Below are 14,794 nucleotides of genomic sequence, written 5' to 3'. Positions count from 1 at the left end.
ATTGAGAAATTCTGCGTTTTAGCATAAGGTTGAAATTATAATATGTATAAAATGTAGTGTTATCCTCCTCCTCCTCAGTCGTTTCCTCATTGCTGAGTGTCGTGATTCCCTATAATACGAGCAACTATCTCTTTCCATCGACTTCTGTCCTGAGCTTCCCTCATGGATTCAGAGAAGGTTTTTCCACTGGCTTTCTGTACTTGATCCGTCCATCGAGTAAGTGAGCGACCTCTACTTCTGCGCCCTTCAACGTTTCCCGAAATTATAAGTTTCTCAAGATTATCATCACTTCTTCTTGCAATATGGCCGAAAAATTTTAAGACGGTGGAGAGGCAAATAGAGGAAAGTCGAGTCTGAATATTAAGCTCTTGGAGGAATGAGTAATTTGATCTGTGTTCAGTCCATGAGATCCGAAGCATTCTTCTCCAGCACCACATTTTAAAGGCGTCAATCCTTTTTCTGTCGTCCGTTTTCATTGTCCATATTTCGGATCCCTAATTAAATATGGGAAAAATTAAGGTACGTACTAATCTTATTTTGATGTTCTTCGACAAGGAGCGATCTTTCCAGATTTTCGATAATCGACTCATAGCGTTTTTGGCCATGCCTATTCTCCTACGTATTTCTGTTTGACAAGATCCTGTATTACTGATGTAACTGAACTCGTTAACCACTTCAAACTGGTCTAAGGCTCCTGTTGTCTGAAGGGAATTTGAATAATCTACTATCATAATTTTTGTTTATTGATCTTGAGACCATATCTATTGCTTTCGGCTTCCACTAGCTGCAGCAGGCTGAACATTTCTTCTTCGAATGCAGTTATTAATGCTGTATCATCTGCATATCTGAAATTTGAGATCTTCTTTCCTGCGATAGAAATACCGCCATTCCATTAGTCGAGTGCTTATCTCATTATATATTCCCCATAGAAATTTAAAGACTTGAAGATAGAATACATCCTTGTAGGACTCCTCTACCTATTTTAAAAGGATCGGAGTTATGGTTTTCAATTATTATTCTGTTTTCACTGTTCTCATATAGGCTTTTCACCAGAGCTGACAGATGATCAGGAACCCCTGTCTCATGTAGAACTTTCCACAAACCTGTCCAGTTTACACAGTCAAATGCCTTCTGATAATCCAGAAAGCAGATGATCATCGGAATTTTGAATTTTCGTGCTTTCTCAATGAGTGGTCGCATATTAAGAATTTGCTCCCTTGTGCCTTTACCCTTCACGAAGCCTGCCTGTTCTTGTGGTATTTGCCTATCCAGGTATGTCTGTATGCGACACTTGATGATTCTCAACATAATTTTACTTGGGTGTGAAATTAGTGAAATGGTTCGTTAGTTACAACATTTTGTGGTTACGCCTTTCTGATGAATGGGAGTATATAGTGCGGTACACCAATCACTGGGCCATTTGCCGATTCTCCATACATGATTGCACAGTCTCCACATTAATTGGAGACCATGTTCACCCATGTTCTGTAAAAGTTCTGCCGGGATGTCGTCGCAACCAGGTGATTTATTTCTTTTAAGGTGTTTTATGACTTCATCAACTTCAGACCTTAGAATATCTGGTTCTAGGGTTGTTGTTGAGACACAGTGCTGCATATGATTAATGTTAGAGGTTTCAGCTTTATAGAGTTCTGTGCAGTATTTATTCTAAGTTTCCAGAACCGCATCCATATCGCTTACCATATTTATTACCTGTCTCATCCTCTATAGCGTAATTTGTGGGTTTGAATTCCCGAGCAACACTGCCTGGGGTAATTGCGGGGTGGATCGAGTAGCTCTGCGGTTACCACAGCGGGTCCCAAGCCCGGATAAAATGTGGAGGGTGATTGGCAATTTTAGCAACCTACCAATCGTAAAAACGAATACTGCTCAAAGAAACAATGTGAAGCCTCGGAACCGGATTGATAATATTATGAAGACGACCACGGCAAGAAATAAGGACATGAGAAAAACCTCCAAAACTCAGATGAGAATAACCACTTGGAACATAAGATCGCTCAACCCTAGAGATCAAGAAATAACCCAAGAGCTAAAAGAGAAAAAAATAGATATATGCGCTCTATAGGAGACCAAAAAGAAAGGAAAAGGCCAGTCAAAATTAGGCGAATATATACTAATCTACAGTGGAGTAGCAAAATAAAACAGGGCCAAAGAGGGTGTAGCCTTACTAATACACCAAAGATACCAAAATAACATCAAAGAGTGTCAATATGTATCAGAAAGGATTGTCACAGCAAAAATTAGAATGGAGAAAGAAGACCTAAACATCATCGGAGTATACGGCCCAGAAAATAGTAAGCCACAAACAACAAGGGAAATATCCTATGATCAATTGCAACAAGTAGTAGATCAATTTAGAGGAAAGTTGATAATACTGGGGAATTTTAACGCTCGAATAGGCAACCAAGTAATACCTGGAATTAAACAAAAACATAATGAGAATGTCAAAAACGAAAATGGAGAACTGATGATAAACTTCTGCACGAATAACGAACTTCGAATAAACAACACCTTTTTTGACCACAAAGACCAACAAAAATATACATTTAATAATACCCATGGACAAAGATCTATGACAGATTATGTTGTAACTAACAGAGATATACATCCATCAAAAATAATTGACGTAAGATGCCTCAACTCAGCAGATGTAGGTAGTGACCACAGCCTAGTATTATGTAAAATTAGAATCACCATGAAATGCTTCAAACCTAAGAGAGGGGCACCAACACAAACAAAAATCAAAGTCGAAGGACTAAGTACGGAATCCACGGAGCACTTATATAGAAAAAGAATATCAGAGATTGCTGATAATGAAATACTAGAAAACGATAACATCGAGGAAAGCTGGGAAAAACTCAAAAGTAACATAATTAACGCAGCAACAGAATCACTTGGAGAGAGGAAAGTAACGAATACCAATATATCAAAAAAGAAAACCCCATGGTTTCGAGAGGAAGTGAAGATAAAATGTGAAGAAAAGAAGAAAGCCTTTTTACAATACAGAACACAACAAACATAACAGGCATACAACCACTATAAAAGAATTAGAAACGAAACAAACACTCTAGTCAGACAAATAAAAAGAGAACACTGGGAGAGTTTCTCAAAACAGATGGAACACGACTTCTACGGAACACAAAAGGAAATATGGAGAATGATCAGAGGACAAAGAAAAGAGATGAACGAACTAATAAAAACGAAACACATTCAGAAGGAAACTTGGGCAGACTATTTTCGATCTCTGTTTGATAAAGATAACGATAACGAACCACGAACACCTGAAGTGACAACAAACGAAGAAACAAATATTGAAGAAGCAGAGGTAACGGAAGCATTAAGGAAATTAAAAAATAGAAAATCGCCAGGAGAGGACAGAATATCGAATGAACTACTAAAGTATGGAGGACAAGACCTGACCAAACAATTATTAAAACTAATCCAAAAATAATACAACAAAACAGAATACCACAAGAATGGAGATCAAGCATCCTAATACCTCTCTTCAAAAAGGGAGAAAAATCGGACCCGGAGAATTACAGAGGAATTAATTTATTAAACACAACACTAAAATTAACGACCAAAGTGATAACAAACAAACTGAATGAAATTATAACATTAGCAGAAGAACAACAAGGTTTTAGGTCGGGAAGATCATGCACCGACGCTATATTTATAATGAGGCAGATTCAAAAAAAATCGTTAGAATACAGCAAACCGGCATACTTATGTTTTGTGGACTTTAAGAAGGCATTCGACAGGGCCAAATTAAAGGACGTTATCCATTTATTGTACACAAGAGAGGTACCTCTAGGAATAATTAAAACGATCGAAAATATCTACCACAACAACACAATAAAAGTAAAAGTAGATGAAGAACTAACTGACCCAATTGAAGCTGGCAATGGGATAAGACAGGGAGATTCCCTGAGTCCTCTGTTGTTCAACCTGATCATGGACGAAATAATAAAAAAAATAATAACAAAAAAAGGATACCAAATAGGAGAAAAACAACTTAAAATAATCTGCTATGCAGACGACGCAATACTAATCTCTCAAAGTGAAGATGATTTACAACGTATGCTGCACGAATTTAATATAACCGCTAGAAAATTTAACATGTTAATTTCTCCAAAAAAGACTAAATGCATGGTTATAACAGCAGATCTAATAAGGTGTAAATTAGAGCTGGAGGGTCAAATAATAGAAAAAGTCATGGAGTTTAAATATCTAGGCATCACACTGTGCAGCTACGGAAAGCTCGAAACAGAAGTGGAAGATCAGGTGAATAAAGCAAACAGAGCCGCAGGTTGCCTGAATGAAACAATATGGAAAAATAAAAACATCGGAAAAGAAGTGAAAGGCATAATTTACAAAACAGTCATCAGACTAATAATGACATACGCGGCAGACACACGACCTGATAAAGAAAGGACAAAAAGAATGCTAGAAACAGCAGAGATGAAAACATTGCGAAAAATCGATGGTAAGACGATGTGGGATAGAGCTAGAAGTGCAGATATACGAAGGAGATGCAAGGTGAACAACATTAATAACTGGGTGAAAAGCAGAAGAGTAGAATGGAACAACTACATAAGCCGAATGACAACAAATAGAGTAGTAGGGACGGCGAGAGACGGTTCCCCAATAGGAAGACGATCGGTGGGAAGACCACGAAAAAGATGGAATGACAACTTACTGGAAGCACATTGAAAAACAGACAGAGTAATGTCTATATAAAAAGAAGAAGAAGAAGAAGAATTCCCGAGCCAGTAACTTTACTTTCTGAAAGAGATCTCTTATTTCATTTCGATGTAAGTGGATTTCTACTTCCTGACAAATGTTAGAGATGTATTTGTCTTTATCTATCCGGAAATTTCTTTGGATTTCTCTTGATAAGCTTCGACAGTCGTTTAAATCAAAACTGCCAACTTTAAGTTGCCTTCTTTGTTCTATAATTTTCCATGTTTGGTCACTGATCCATGGTTTACTACTGTTGTTTTTTATGGGTTGGCGACTTTGCTTAGCTGTATCTAATATATCTCTTTTAAGACCTCCCCAGAAAGTCTCGATATCATGTATGGGGGTAGTACTTGTCTCAGTTAACACTGGGTTTATTATTTCTTTTTTGACAGTTAAAAGTTCAGTCTCTGTAAACCTGGGAATTCTAGAAGTGGGCTTTTGTTTGTTTCTAAAACGTATTCGGAATACAGCTACAAGGAGTTGGTGGTCGCTTCCACAATCTGCACCTGGATAAGTTTTTGCGTTAGTAACTGAGGAGTTCCACCTTGAATTGATCATTAGGAAATCTATCTCATTTCTTGTTCTGTCGCCCGGGGATTTCCAAGTGTAGAGTCTTCGTGGGTGGTGTTGGAAGTAGGTATTCATTACAGACAATTTTCTTTGGCCAATTCTATTAATCTATCGCCTCGTTCATTTCATTCCCCAAGACCAAAAGGACCCAAGGTGAATCTCATATGATGATCAAGCTGAGTTCTACCAATTTTGGCATTGAAGTCGCCTATTATCATTACAATGTCTTTGTTTGATATTTTGTCGGGTGTTGTCTCCAAAGTTGTGTTCTTGACTTCATCTCAGTGATAATATGTCGGTTTCGCCATATAGTGTTATTAAGGCATCCTGCTGGTATATATGCTTTTTGTTCTTGATTTCTCACTTCTTTGTCCAGGTCTCCGTAGCTGGAGAGTGTAATTCCATGGTATTATATTTACATTATTTGTTCAACACTGCTATTTTTTAAGGGTCATTAGAGAAAATATTAGAGGAACAAAAAGATGTATATCAAAAGGAAATAAAGTTTAAATACGTCATTTTATAACGTACATATATTTTAGCTAAATTCTTTTAGAAATATGTACATATTCGGAAATGAGATCGAACTTTCGTACATTAGACATGATTGAAAATTTTTCTTGATTAGAGTTAGATTTTTTCTTAAAATACTTGTCCCGAAAAATCAAACAAGAATTCAATTTTATCATATTACATTAAATAATAATCTCAAGTGCCTATCAAAACTTTTTGTGGTGCCTTTGTTCTAAATCTTCAATACACACGGTAACCAAACTTATTCACTGGCAATATCGTTTTTAAGGTCATATATAAATATCGGCAAAGTTGGTCTTTTCTGAATCCAATCTTTTAAACTTTCTATTGATAGAAGATTTTTCTTCACCTCTTGAAGATTTGGATAATCAGCTATAACATCTGTATTTTCCAAAATATTTCTGATGTCTTCGTAGGCACATAGGAATATTATATCAGCAAAAGTAACCTGGAAGAAGAATAAATCTATAGTGTTATTAAAAGATATAGAATACAAATTCTGAAACAAATACGATTATATTAAAGATTCTGGATTTTGGATTAAAAATATACATTAGTTCAGAAATGAAAATGAACAAAACGAGTATACCTACTTATTATACGGCGGAATAACACATTGAAAATTCGAGTAATGAAGAAGTGGTTCAAATAATAAAGAAACTAAAAAACAATAAAGCGTCAGGAATGGACTGAATTTTAGCAGAATTATTAAAACATGGAGGATACGATCTCTGGGGAAGAATACATTAAGTAATAGTAATAACATTAATATTGACCAAGGAGCAAATGCCAGAGAAATGAACAGTTGACCTTTTACAGTCAATAATATAAGGAAGTAGATAAGAGGGAATAGCAGAATGACAAGCGAATTATATTGCTAAATGTAGTATGCAAAATAGCAAGAGATAAATCACCAAGCGGCAGAATAAGTATCGGCCGACCAAGCAAAAGGTGGAATGACAACCTTTCATAGAGGTGTTAATCCATCAATGAACAACCAGAATTGTTTATAAAGAAGAAGAAGAAATAGAAGAAGAAAATATATAACTTAATAAAAGAATACTTACTCTATCAAGAGCAATATAGCCTTGATTCCTAATTGCATTTTCCTCTAAAACTGTAAATATGATCGGCATCAGTTCCAGAAGTCGCTCCTTAACTTTCTCTTTTCTTGTTTCATCAGTTTCAAAACGGTATTCATATGCAGCTAAAACATTAATATACAGGGTGTTTGGTAAAGAATGTGCCACAGCTTAACCTTAAGTTCGTGAGCTTAAAATAGGACGATTTAAGCTAACTTACTTTAGTACGAAAGTTGATAATAACCGAAATACAGGGTGTAAACTTAAACTTTTATTTTGTTTTTATTCTTGAATATTTCCTGACAGGCATTAGATAACAACACGAAATTTGGTAAGCGGGGGTTTTTTGGGGCGAAAAATTTAAATTCGGCATCAAAATGATATATTACCCAGAGGGCGCCACATACGTCTTTCAGCGCTCATTTAATACGTTCAATTTTCTTTATTCCTTACTCTATGTACATACTTTTTTAATCAGAACTTTTATTCTCTTTATTTTTTGAAGTTATACTTCTTTACGCGCGATATGAGGGTGAATTTTTATATGTTAAAATCTACGATCCCCGCGCATGCGCATTATAACTTTGTTCTGATTGGATGTTCAAATGACATATCAAAAATCATCCACTATGGCAGCTGTAGCGCAGCTGTGGTTTGGACGGTTGACGGTTTGGTTATGTATGGTTTTTGCATTTTAAAATTTGTGGGAAGAGAAACAACAAAGGTTAGTTAATAGTTATACTGCCTTTTTAAATAGTTTTCATATTATATTTTTGAAGTTATACTTCAAAATGTTTTAATTTATGTATGTATCAGTCCAGAAAAGGTGTGGAAAGAATATATTAGTGTTGTTAAATATATTTTTCTACACACGTGTTACAAATGCAATTTTTAGGACTCCATAGGAGCGTTAAAAATGCTACTTTAAGGCACTAGTGCTTTAAAATTTTTAAGGCACTGCAGTTAAAAGTGAATTGTCAAATTGTGAAACGTCAAAACATTAATATTAATAATACAACTTGCGCAATTTGAAAAAGGTGGTTTAAAAGGTTTTTTATTATAATTTTGTGTCTTTGGATTTGTCTTCCTTGGGCGTAAAATAATAAAACATCTATTTTTATATTTCACTTGTCACCGTGATGTATAATTATGTATATCTGAAAGGTAACTGGCATGCGGCTTGATGGCCTTGTTGGTAGAGCATTGGACCAGAGATCAAAAAATCGCGAGATTGCGGGTTCAAATCCCGGACGATTCATTTTTTTTTTTCTTTTTTTTTTAATATTTAGCATTGTTAAGTTTTGGTTCATTTTTGGTAATTATTGTAAATTTTTTGTATTGTAACTGTTAAGTAGGTATATTTATTTCGTTGAAATTATATTATAATCGAAGTATAACTTCTTACGTGCGTACAAAGTACACACACATTCTTTTTACTTAAAAAATGTATACTACATATATCTCGCTAAACTCAACTGTTTTCGAGAAAAACGCATTTTAAATCAGCGATACAACATAATTTTTTGCATAATATCATTGTATGTAGTTACACCCAAAAAACCAACTTGAAACCATAATAATTGTGACAGTTCTCATATTTATGTCATTGCATCAAAAATTTCATTTGAAGAAATTTGTGATATATTTTTGGAATTTTTTATGGGTTTAAGTTATTTTTCGTGTGTAACTACAATGATATTATGCAAAAAATTATGTTGCTTCGCAGATTTAAAACGCGTTTATCTCGAAAATGGTTGAGTTTAGCGAGATGAATGTAGTATATCATATTTAAGTAAATATATTATAATAATATTAAGAGAATAAAAGTTTTAATTCAAAAAGTATGCAGAGTGCGTAATAAAAAAATTGAACCTATTAAAGAAGCGCTGAAAGGCGTATGTGGCGCCCTCTGGGTAATACATCATTTTTGGTGGTGAATTTAGATTTCTTGTCCCAAAAAACCCCGGTTACCAAATTTCGTGTTATTATTCCATGCTGGTTGGGAAATATTCAAGAATAAAATAAAAATTTAATTTTGGCACCTGTATTTCGGTTATTATCAACTTTCGTACTAAGGTAAGTTAGCTTAAATCGACTTATTTTAACCTCTGGAATCTAAGGTTAAGCTATGGTCCATCTTTACCAAACACCCTGTATACAGGGTTGAGCATAAATCGGCTGGTAAATTAACAAGAAATGATTATGTATTTACAATAAGTGTTCATAGTTTGTGATCTTCGATTTTCGCGTAAAAACTCTGCTCCTAAATACGCCCCAGACTGAAAAATCTATAGGAGTAATGTCTGGCAACCTTGGAAGCTGCCTTGTCGGCGTTTGGAGGTAAACCTCCAAACGCCTACAATGTAGGTCCCATTCAATTATTTTAATCTGTTTGTCCTTTATCCAGTGTGTATTATTTGTATTATTATTAATTGTAGGTAAATAATGTCTATGACATTGCGGAATGTGCTGGATTGCTTCCTTTTTTGACCTGATGATGCTTTGAGAAGCTAAAGTACTTGCGCAAGATTTAATCAATAACTGTGCTTGGTATCTGCCTTTTATTTGTATTCCATATATATTGTTAATTCATATACTCGAGTATCCAACCGTATCTTAATAATATTATTATTAACAACCAACTCCAAGACTAATCCACAAGCTGAGAACTAAGTCTCAATAGATTGCATCATGGAAAATTCGCAGGTACAACACTCTGATAGGTATGCAAGTCGTCTACACACAACTCCGAGTTCCAACATTGAAAAAATTTTATTACTCATGTTGGTAGTCTACGGAAGCTAGGACAAATAATCCCCGGACAAATAATCCCGGACAAAAAATCCCCAAAATTATCCCCACAAATAATCCCCGGACAAGAAATCCCCACAAAAAATCCCGGACAGATAATCCCCACAAATTTTTTTGGACAAAATATCCCCACAAAAAATCACGGACAAAAAATCCCCAAGAAATATTTTTGCCGAATAAAGTTGTCAAATGAATGCTTATAATCCAAGAATGGTACTAAAGATGAGAAATTTGGACTAGGCTGTCTGTCCGTCCGACCGCGAATATTCCTCCGTCACTATACCAGTTAGAATGACAAACGAGGTGTCTAATAAAAGCTTATAATCCAAGGATGGTACTAAAAATGAGAAATTTGACCAAGGCTGTCTGTCCGTCGGTCCATCCTACCGCGAATATAACTCCTCCGTCACTATACCAGGTAGAATGACAAATAAGGTGTCGAATAAAAACTTATAATCCAAGGATCGTACTAAAGATGATAAATTTGAACTAGGCTGTCTGTCCGTCTGTCCATCCGACCGCGAATATTCCTCCGTCACTATACCAGGTAGAATGACAAATGAGGTGTCGAATAATGAGGTGTCGAATGAAAGCTTACAATCCAACGATGCTACTAAAGATGAGTAATTTGACCAACTCTGTATGTCCGTCGGTCTGTCCGACCGCGAATATAACTCCTCCGTCACTGTACCAGGTAGAATGACAAATAAGGTATAGAATGATAGCTTATAACCAAGGAATTTACTAAATATGATAAATTTATCCTAGACTGTCTGTTCGTCTGTCAGTCCGACCACGAATATTCCTCCGTCACTATACCAGGTAGAATAATAAATGAGGTGTCGAATGAAGGCTTATAATCCAAATATGGTATTAAAGATGAGAAAATTGACCTAGACTGTCTGTCCGTAGGACCATCTGACCGCGGTTTATAAAGCTTTCATTCGACACCTTATTTGTCATTCTACCTGGTACAGTGACGGAGGAGTTATATTAGCGGCCGGACAGACCGACGGACAGACAGCCTTAGTCAACTTTATCATCTTTAGTATCATCGTTGGATTATAGGCTTTCATTCGACACCTCATTTGTCATTCTACCTGGTATAGTGACGGAGGAATATTCGCGGTCGGACGGACAGACGGACAGACAGCCTACGCCAATTTTATCATCTTTATTACCATCCTTGGTCATAAGCTTTCATTCGACACCTTATTTGTCATTCTACCTGGTACAGTGACGGAGGAGTTATATTCGCGGTCGGACAGACCGACGGACAGACAGAGTTGGTCAAATTACTCACCTTTAGTAGCATCGTTGGATTGTAAGCTTTCATTCGACACCTCATTTTTCATTCTACCTGGTATAGTGACAAAGGAATATTCGCGGTCGGACGGACAGACAGCCTAGGCCAATTTTATCCTCTTTAATACGATCCTTGGATTATAAGTTTTCATTCGACACCTTATTTTTCATTATACCTGGTATATTGACGGAGGAATTATATTCGCGGTCGGACAGACCGACGGACAGACAGCCTTGGTCAAATTTTCACATCTTTAGTACCATCCTTGGATTATTAGCCTTTATTCGACACCTCATTTGTTCTTCTATCTGGTATAGTGACGGAGGAATATTCGCGGTCGCACGGACAGACAGCCTAGGCCAAATTTCTCATCTTTAGTACCATCCTTGGATTATAAGCATTCATTTGACAACCTTATTCGGCACAAATATTTCTTGGGGATTTTTTGTCCGGGATTTTTTGTGGGGATATTTTGTCCAAAAAAATTTGTGGGGGATTATCTGTCCGGGATTTTTTGTGGGTAATTTTTTTGTCCGGGATTATTTGTTCGGGGATTATTTGTGGGGATTTTTGTGGGGATTTTTTGTAAGGGGATAATTTGCGGGGAGTTTTTGTCCGGGATTATTTGTCCGGACCCCGAACTACGATATCCTAATAAAGTCACATTGTTTTGAGCTTTTTAGCTCTTGTACTCCAAGAGATATCGTTGCTACTTTTGAGAAGCCAGGAGACGGCCTTATAGCTGTTCAGACTTAATCCTACAAATGCTTCGCACCATTACCCGCTCTAGTAAGTGCGTCAAACAAATATCCGAACCTTCGGTTACTCTCGTACTGAGAAGGATTACTATCACAACGACGAATCAAATTTAAGTTTTATTTTTACGTAGGATTAAGTAGGGTAATACCAAACTATCTCACGACAGTCTCTAAACCCAGCTCACGTTCCCTGTCTATGAGCGAACAATTCAACGCCTGGCGAATTCTGCTTTGCAATCATGGAAGCCTTCATCTCCATCATTTAGTTTGGAAGAGTCGACATCGAATGATCAAAAAACGACGTTTGGCCTTTCTGACTTATAAGACATTTATAGGGCAATATTAATAACTAATAAACTAGAGACTAATACATAATAATGAAATATTATTACTGTAAGAGGTTCCTGTAGCACTTACTTTTTAACACATCGCCAATCATCTCAGCAGCAACGTCGATTTCCAAATTTTCCTCATTATTATTTCCTGCAAGACCGACAATATTAGCTAGATATCTACATATTGGACCAGTTTGAGTAATGCTTTTGTCGTTTATATGCAAAACCGGCACTTGACCAAGAGGAGTAGCTGAAAAACGTAAAATAGCATTATTATAAGCATAGTTTAGAAAGAGAAGAGATTTGCGAATTTTACTGATGATAAAAAATAAATTCAAAATAAATTCCTTTGTATGAACATTATAACCGTTGATTGATAAATACTAGTGCGGCCGATATGTGAAACAATTGCACATTTAATGATACAAGCATATAATTTGAACCACATATACTACACATATAAAGGTTCAAATTAAGATATAAGGCCATCTCAGATTTTGCCTTTTACAAAAATGGCGGACATTCAAAATGGCCCCTACACATATGTGTTTAATAGTACCATAACTTTTGAACAAAAAGTCCGATTTCAACCAAATTTGGTATATAGGTTCTCTTTTTGATTTAAAAGATGGATATGGTGAAACAAAAGAATCAGTTTACCAGAAGTTGTGTTTTACTGGTTTATATATTTATATATTAATTTTTCAAAATGGTAATACCGCAATTGAAAAGAGCGTAAAAATATTTTGTAAAAAATATTTTGATCTTTTTAGTTATGTTAATTACCATTTAATAAATGCATAACGTATCTTCACATGTACCTGTGTGTGGCAGATTCGTGCAAATATTATAAGAATTATTGTGCATTTAATGGTAGAAGCACATAATTTGGACCACGTATACTACACCCATCAAGATTCAAATTTAGATATAATTCCATCTCAAATTTTACCTTTTACAAAAAATGGTGGGCATTCAAAATGGCGACTGTACATATGTGACTAATATCACGATAACTCTTGAACGAAAAGTCCGACGTCAAGCAAATTTGGTATGTTGGTTCTTTTTTTGATGTGTAAGACCAAGGTCCTGAACCAAAAGAATGGATTTACAAGAAATTGTGTTTTTCCTGATTTTTATGTAAAAACATGTTGTTTCTTTACTAATTCTTTCACCCTGTATGTATTAATTTTTCAAAAAGTTAATATCGGCATTGAAAAGAGTATAAAAGTATTTTTTAGGAAATATTTTAAACTCTTTAGTTATGTTAATTACCAATTAATAAATGCATACCGTATCTTCATATGTACCTATGAACCCATGTGCGGCAGATTCGTGCAAATAATATAAGAATTATTGTACATTTAATGGTAAAAGCATATAATATGGCCCACATACAAAGATTCAAATTTAGATATGAGGCCATCTCAGATTTTGTCTTTTACAAAAATGGCGGGCTTTCAAAATGAATTTGCGCACATAGGTACATGTGAAGATACGATATGCATTTATTAAATGGTAACTAACATAACTAAAAATTTCAGAACCTTTCCTAAAAAATATTTTTACACCCTCTTCAATGGCGGTATTACCTTTTTGAAAACTTAATATATACAGGGTGAAAAAATTGAAAAAAAAAACAACATATTTTTACATAAAAAACAGTAAAAACACAGCTTCTGGTAAACCGATTCTTCCGGTTCAAGACCTCGATCTTATTCATCAAAAAAAAACCTTGATGCCAATTTTGGCTCAAATCGGACTTTTCGTTCAAAAGTTATCGAGCTATTATTCACATATGTGTAGCCGCCATTTTGAATGCTCGCCATTTTTGTAAAAGGCAAAATCTGAGATGGCCTCATATCTCAATTTAAACTTTTGTATGTGTAGTATATGTGGTCCAAATTATATGCTTCTACCATTAAATGCACAATAATTCTTATAATATTTGCACGAATCTGCCACAAATAGGTACATGTGAAGATACGTTATGCATTTATTAAATGGTAATTAACATAACTAAAAAGTTCAAAATATTTCCTAAAACATATTCTTACGCTCTTTTCAATGGTGTTATTATCATTTTGAAAAATTAATATATACAGGGTGAAAAAATTGAAAATAAATTATTTACATAATATAAAATACTTTTACATAAAAAACCAGAAAAAATACAACTTCTGGTAAACCGATTCTTCCAGTTTACGACATCTATCTTGTAAATCACAAAAAGAACCTATGTACCAAATTTTGTTCAAATCGGACTTTTCATTCAAAAGATATTGTGCTATTAGTCACATATGTATAGTCGCCCATTTTGAATACCTGCCATTTTTGTAAAAGGCAAAATCTGAGATGGCCTCATATCTAAATTTGAACCTTTATATGTGCGGTATATGTGGACCAAATTATATGCTTGTATCATTAAATGTGCAATTATTATAATATTTGCACGAATCTGCCGCACTATAGGTAGTATTTATAATAGTCCAGTATATTTATCCGTCAACTATGAATGGGCATCGGCAGTACAATAAAAAATTTAAACAAAATTTCATAATACACATGTATTTACGCAGAGTTTTTTGAATTTGTTCGTGGGTTCTACTGTATAGATATTTTCTACTGTATATAATT

General features: G+C 35.1%; 1 protein-coding gene across 4 annotated transcripts in view; it reads right to left on the bottom strand.

Annotated features, from left to right (window-relative positions):
- Positions 1 to 5,846: 5,846 nt before the first annotated feature.
- Positions 5,847 to 14,794, bottom strand: part of LOC126886795 (glutathione S-transferase-like) — a 135,258-nt gene continuing 126,310 nt past the window's right edge. For all 4 annotated transcript variants that reach the window (XM_050653856.1, XM_050653853.1, XM_050653855.1 and 1 more), the window contains 3 exons: positions 12,240 to 12,407; positions 6,933 to 7,072; positions 5,847 to 6,313 (listed from right to left, as the gene is read on the bottom strand). In XM_050653856.1, coding sequence (XP_050509813.1) covers positions 6,107 to 6,313; positions 6,933 to 7,072; positions 12,240 to 12,407 — 515 coding nt within the window. In that variant the 3' untranslated portion in view covers positions 5,847 to 6,106. The remainder of the gene's footprint in view (positions 6,314 to 6,932; positions 7,073 to 12,239; positions 12,408 to 14,794) is intronic.

The sequence above is a fragment of the Diabrotica virgifera genome, chromosome 6 (assembly GCF_917563875.1).
Source record: "Diabrotica virgifera virgifera chromosome 6, PGI_DIABVI_V3a".
Taxonomy (NCBI): Eukaryota; Metazoa; Arthropoda; class Insecta; order Coleoptera; family Chrysomelidae; genus Diabrotica; species Diabrotica virgifera.
The sequence above is the reverse complement of the archived record's forward strand: the minus strand, read 5'-3'. Positions and strand labels throughout refer to the sequence as shown.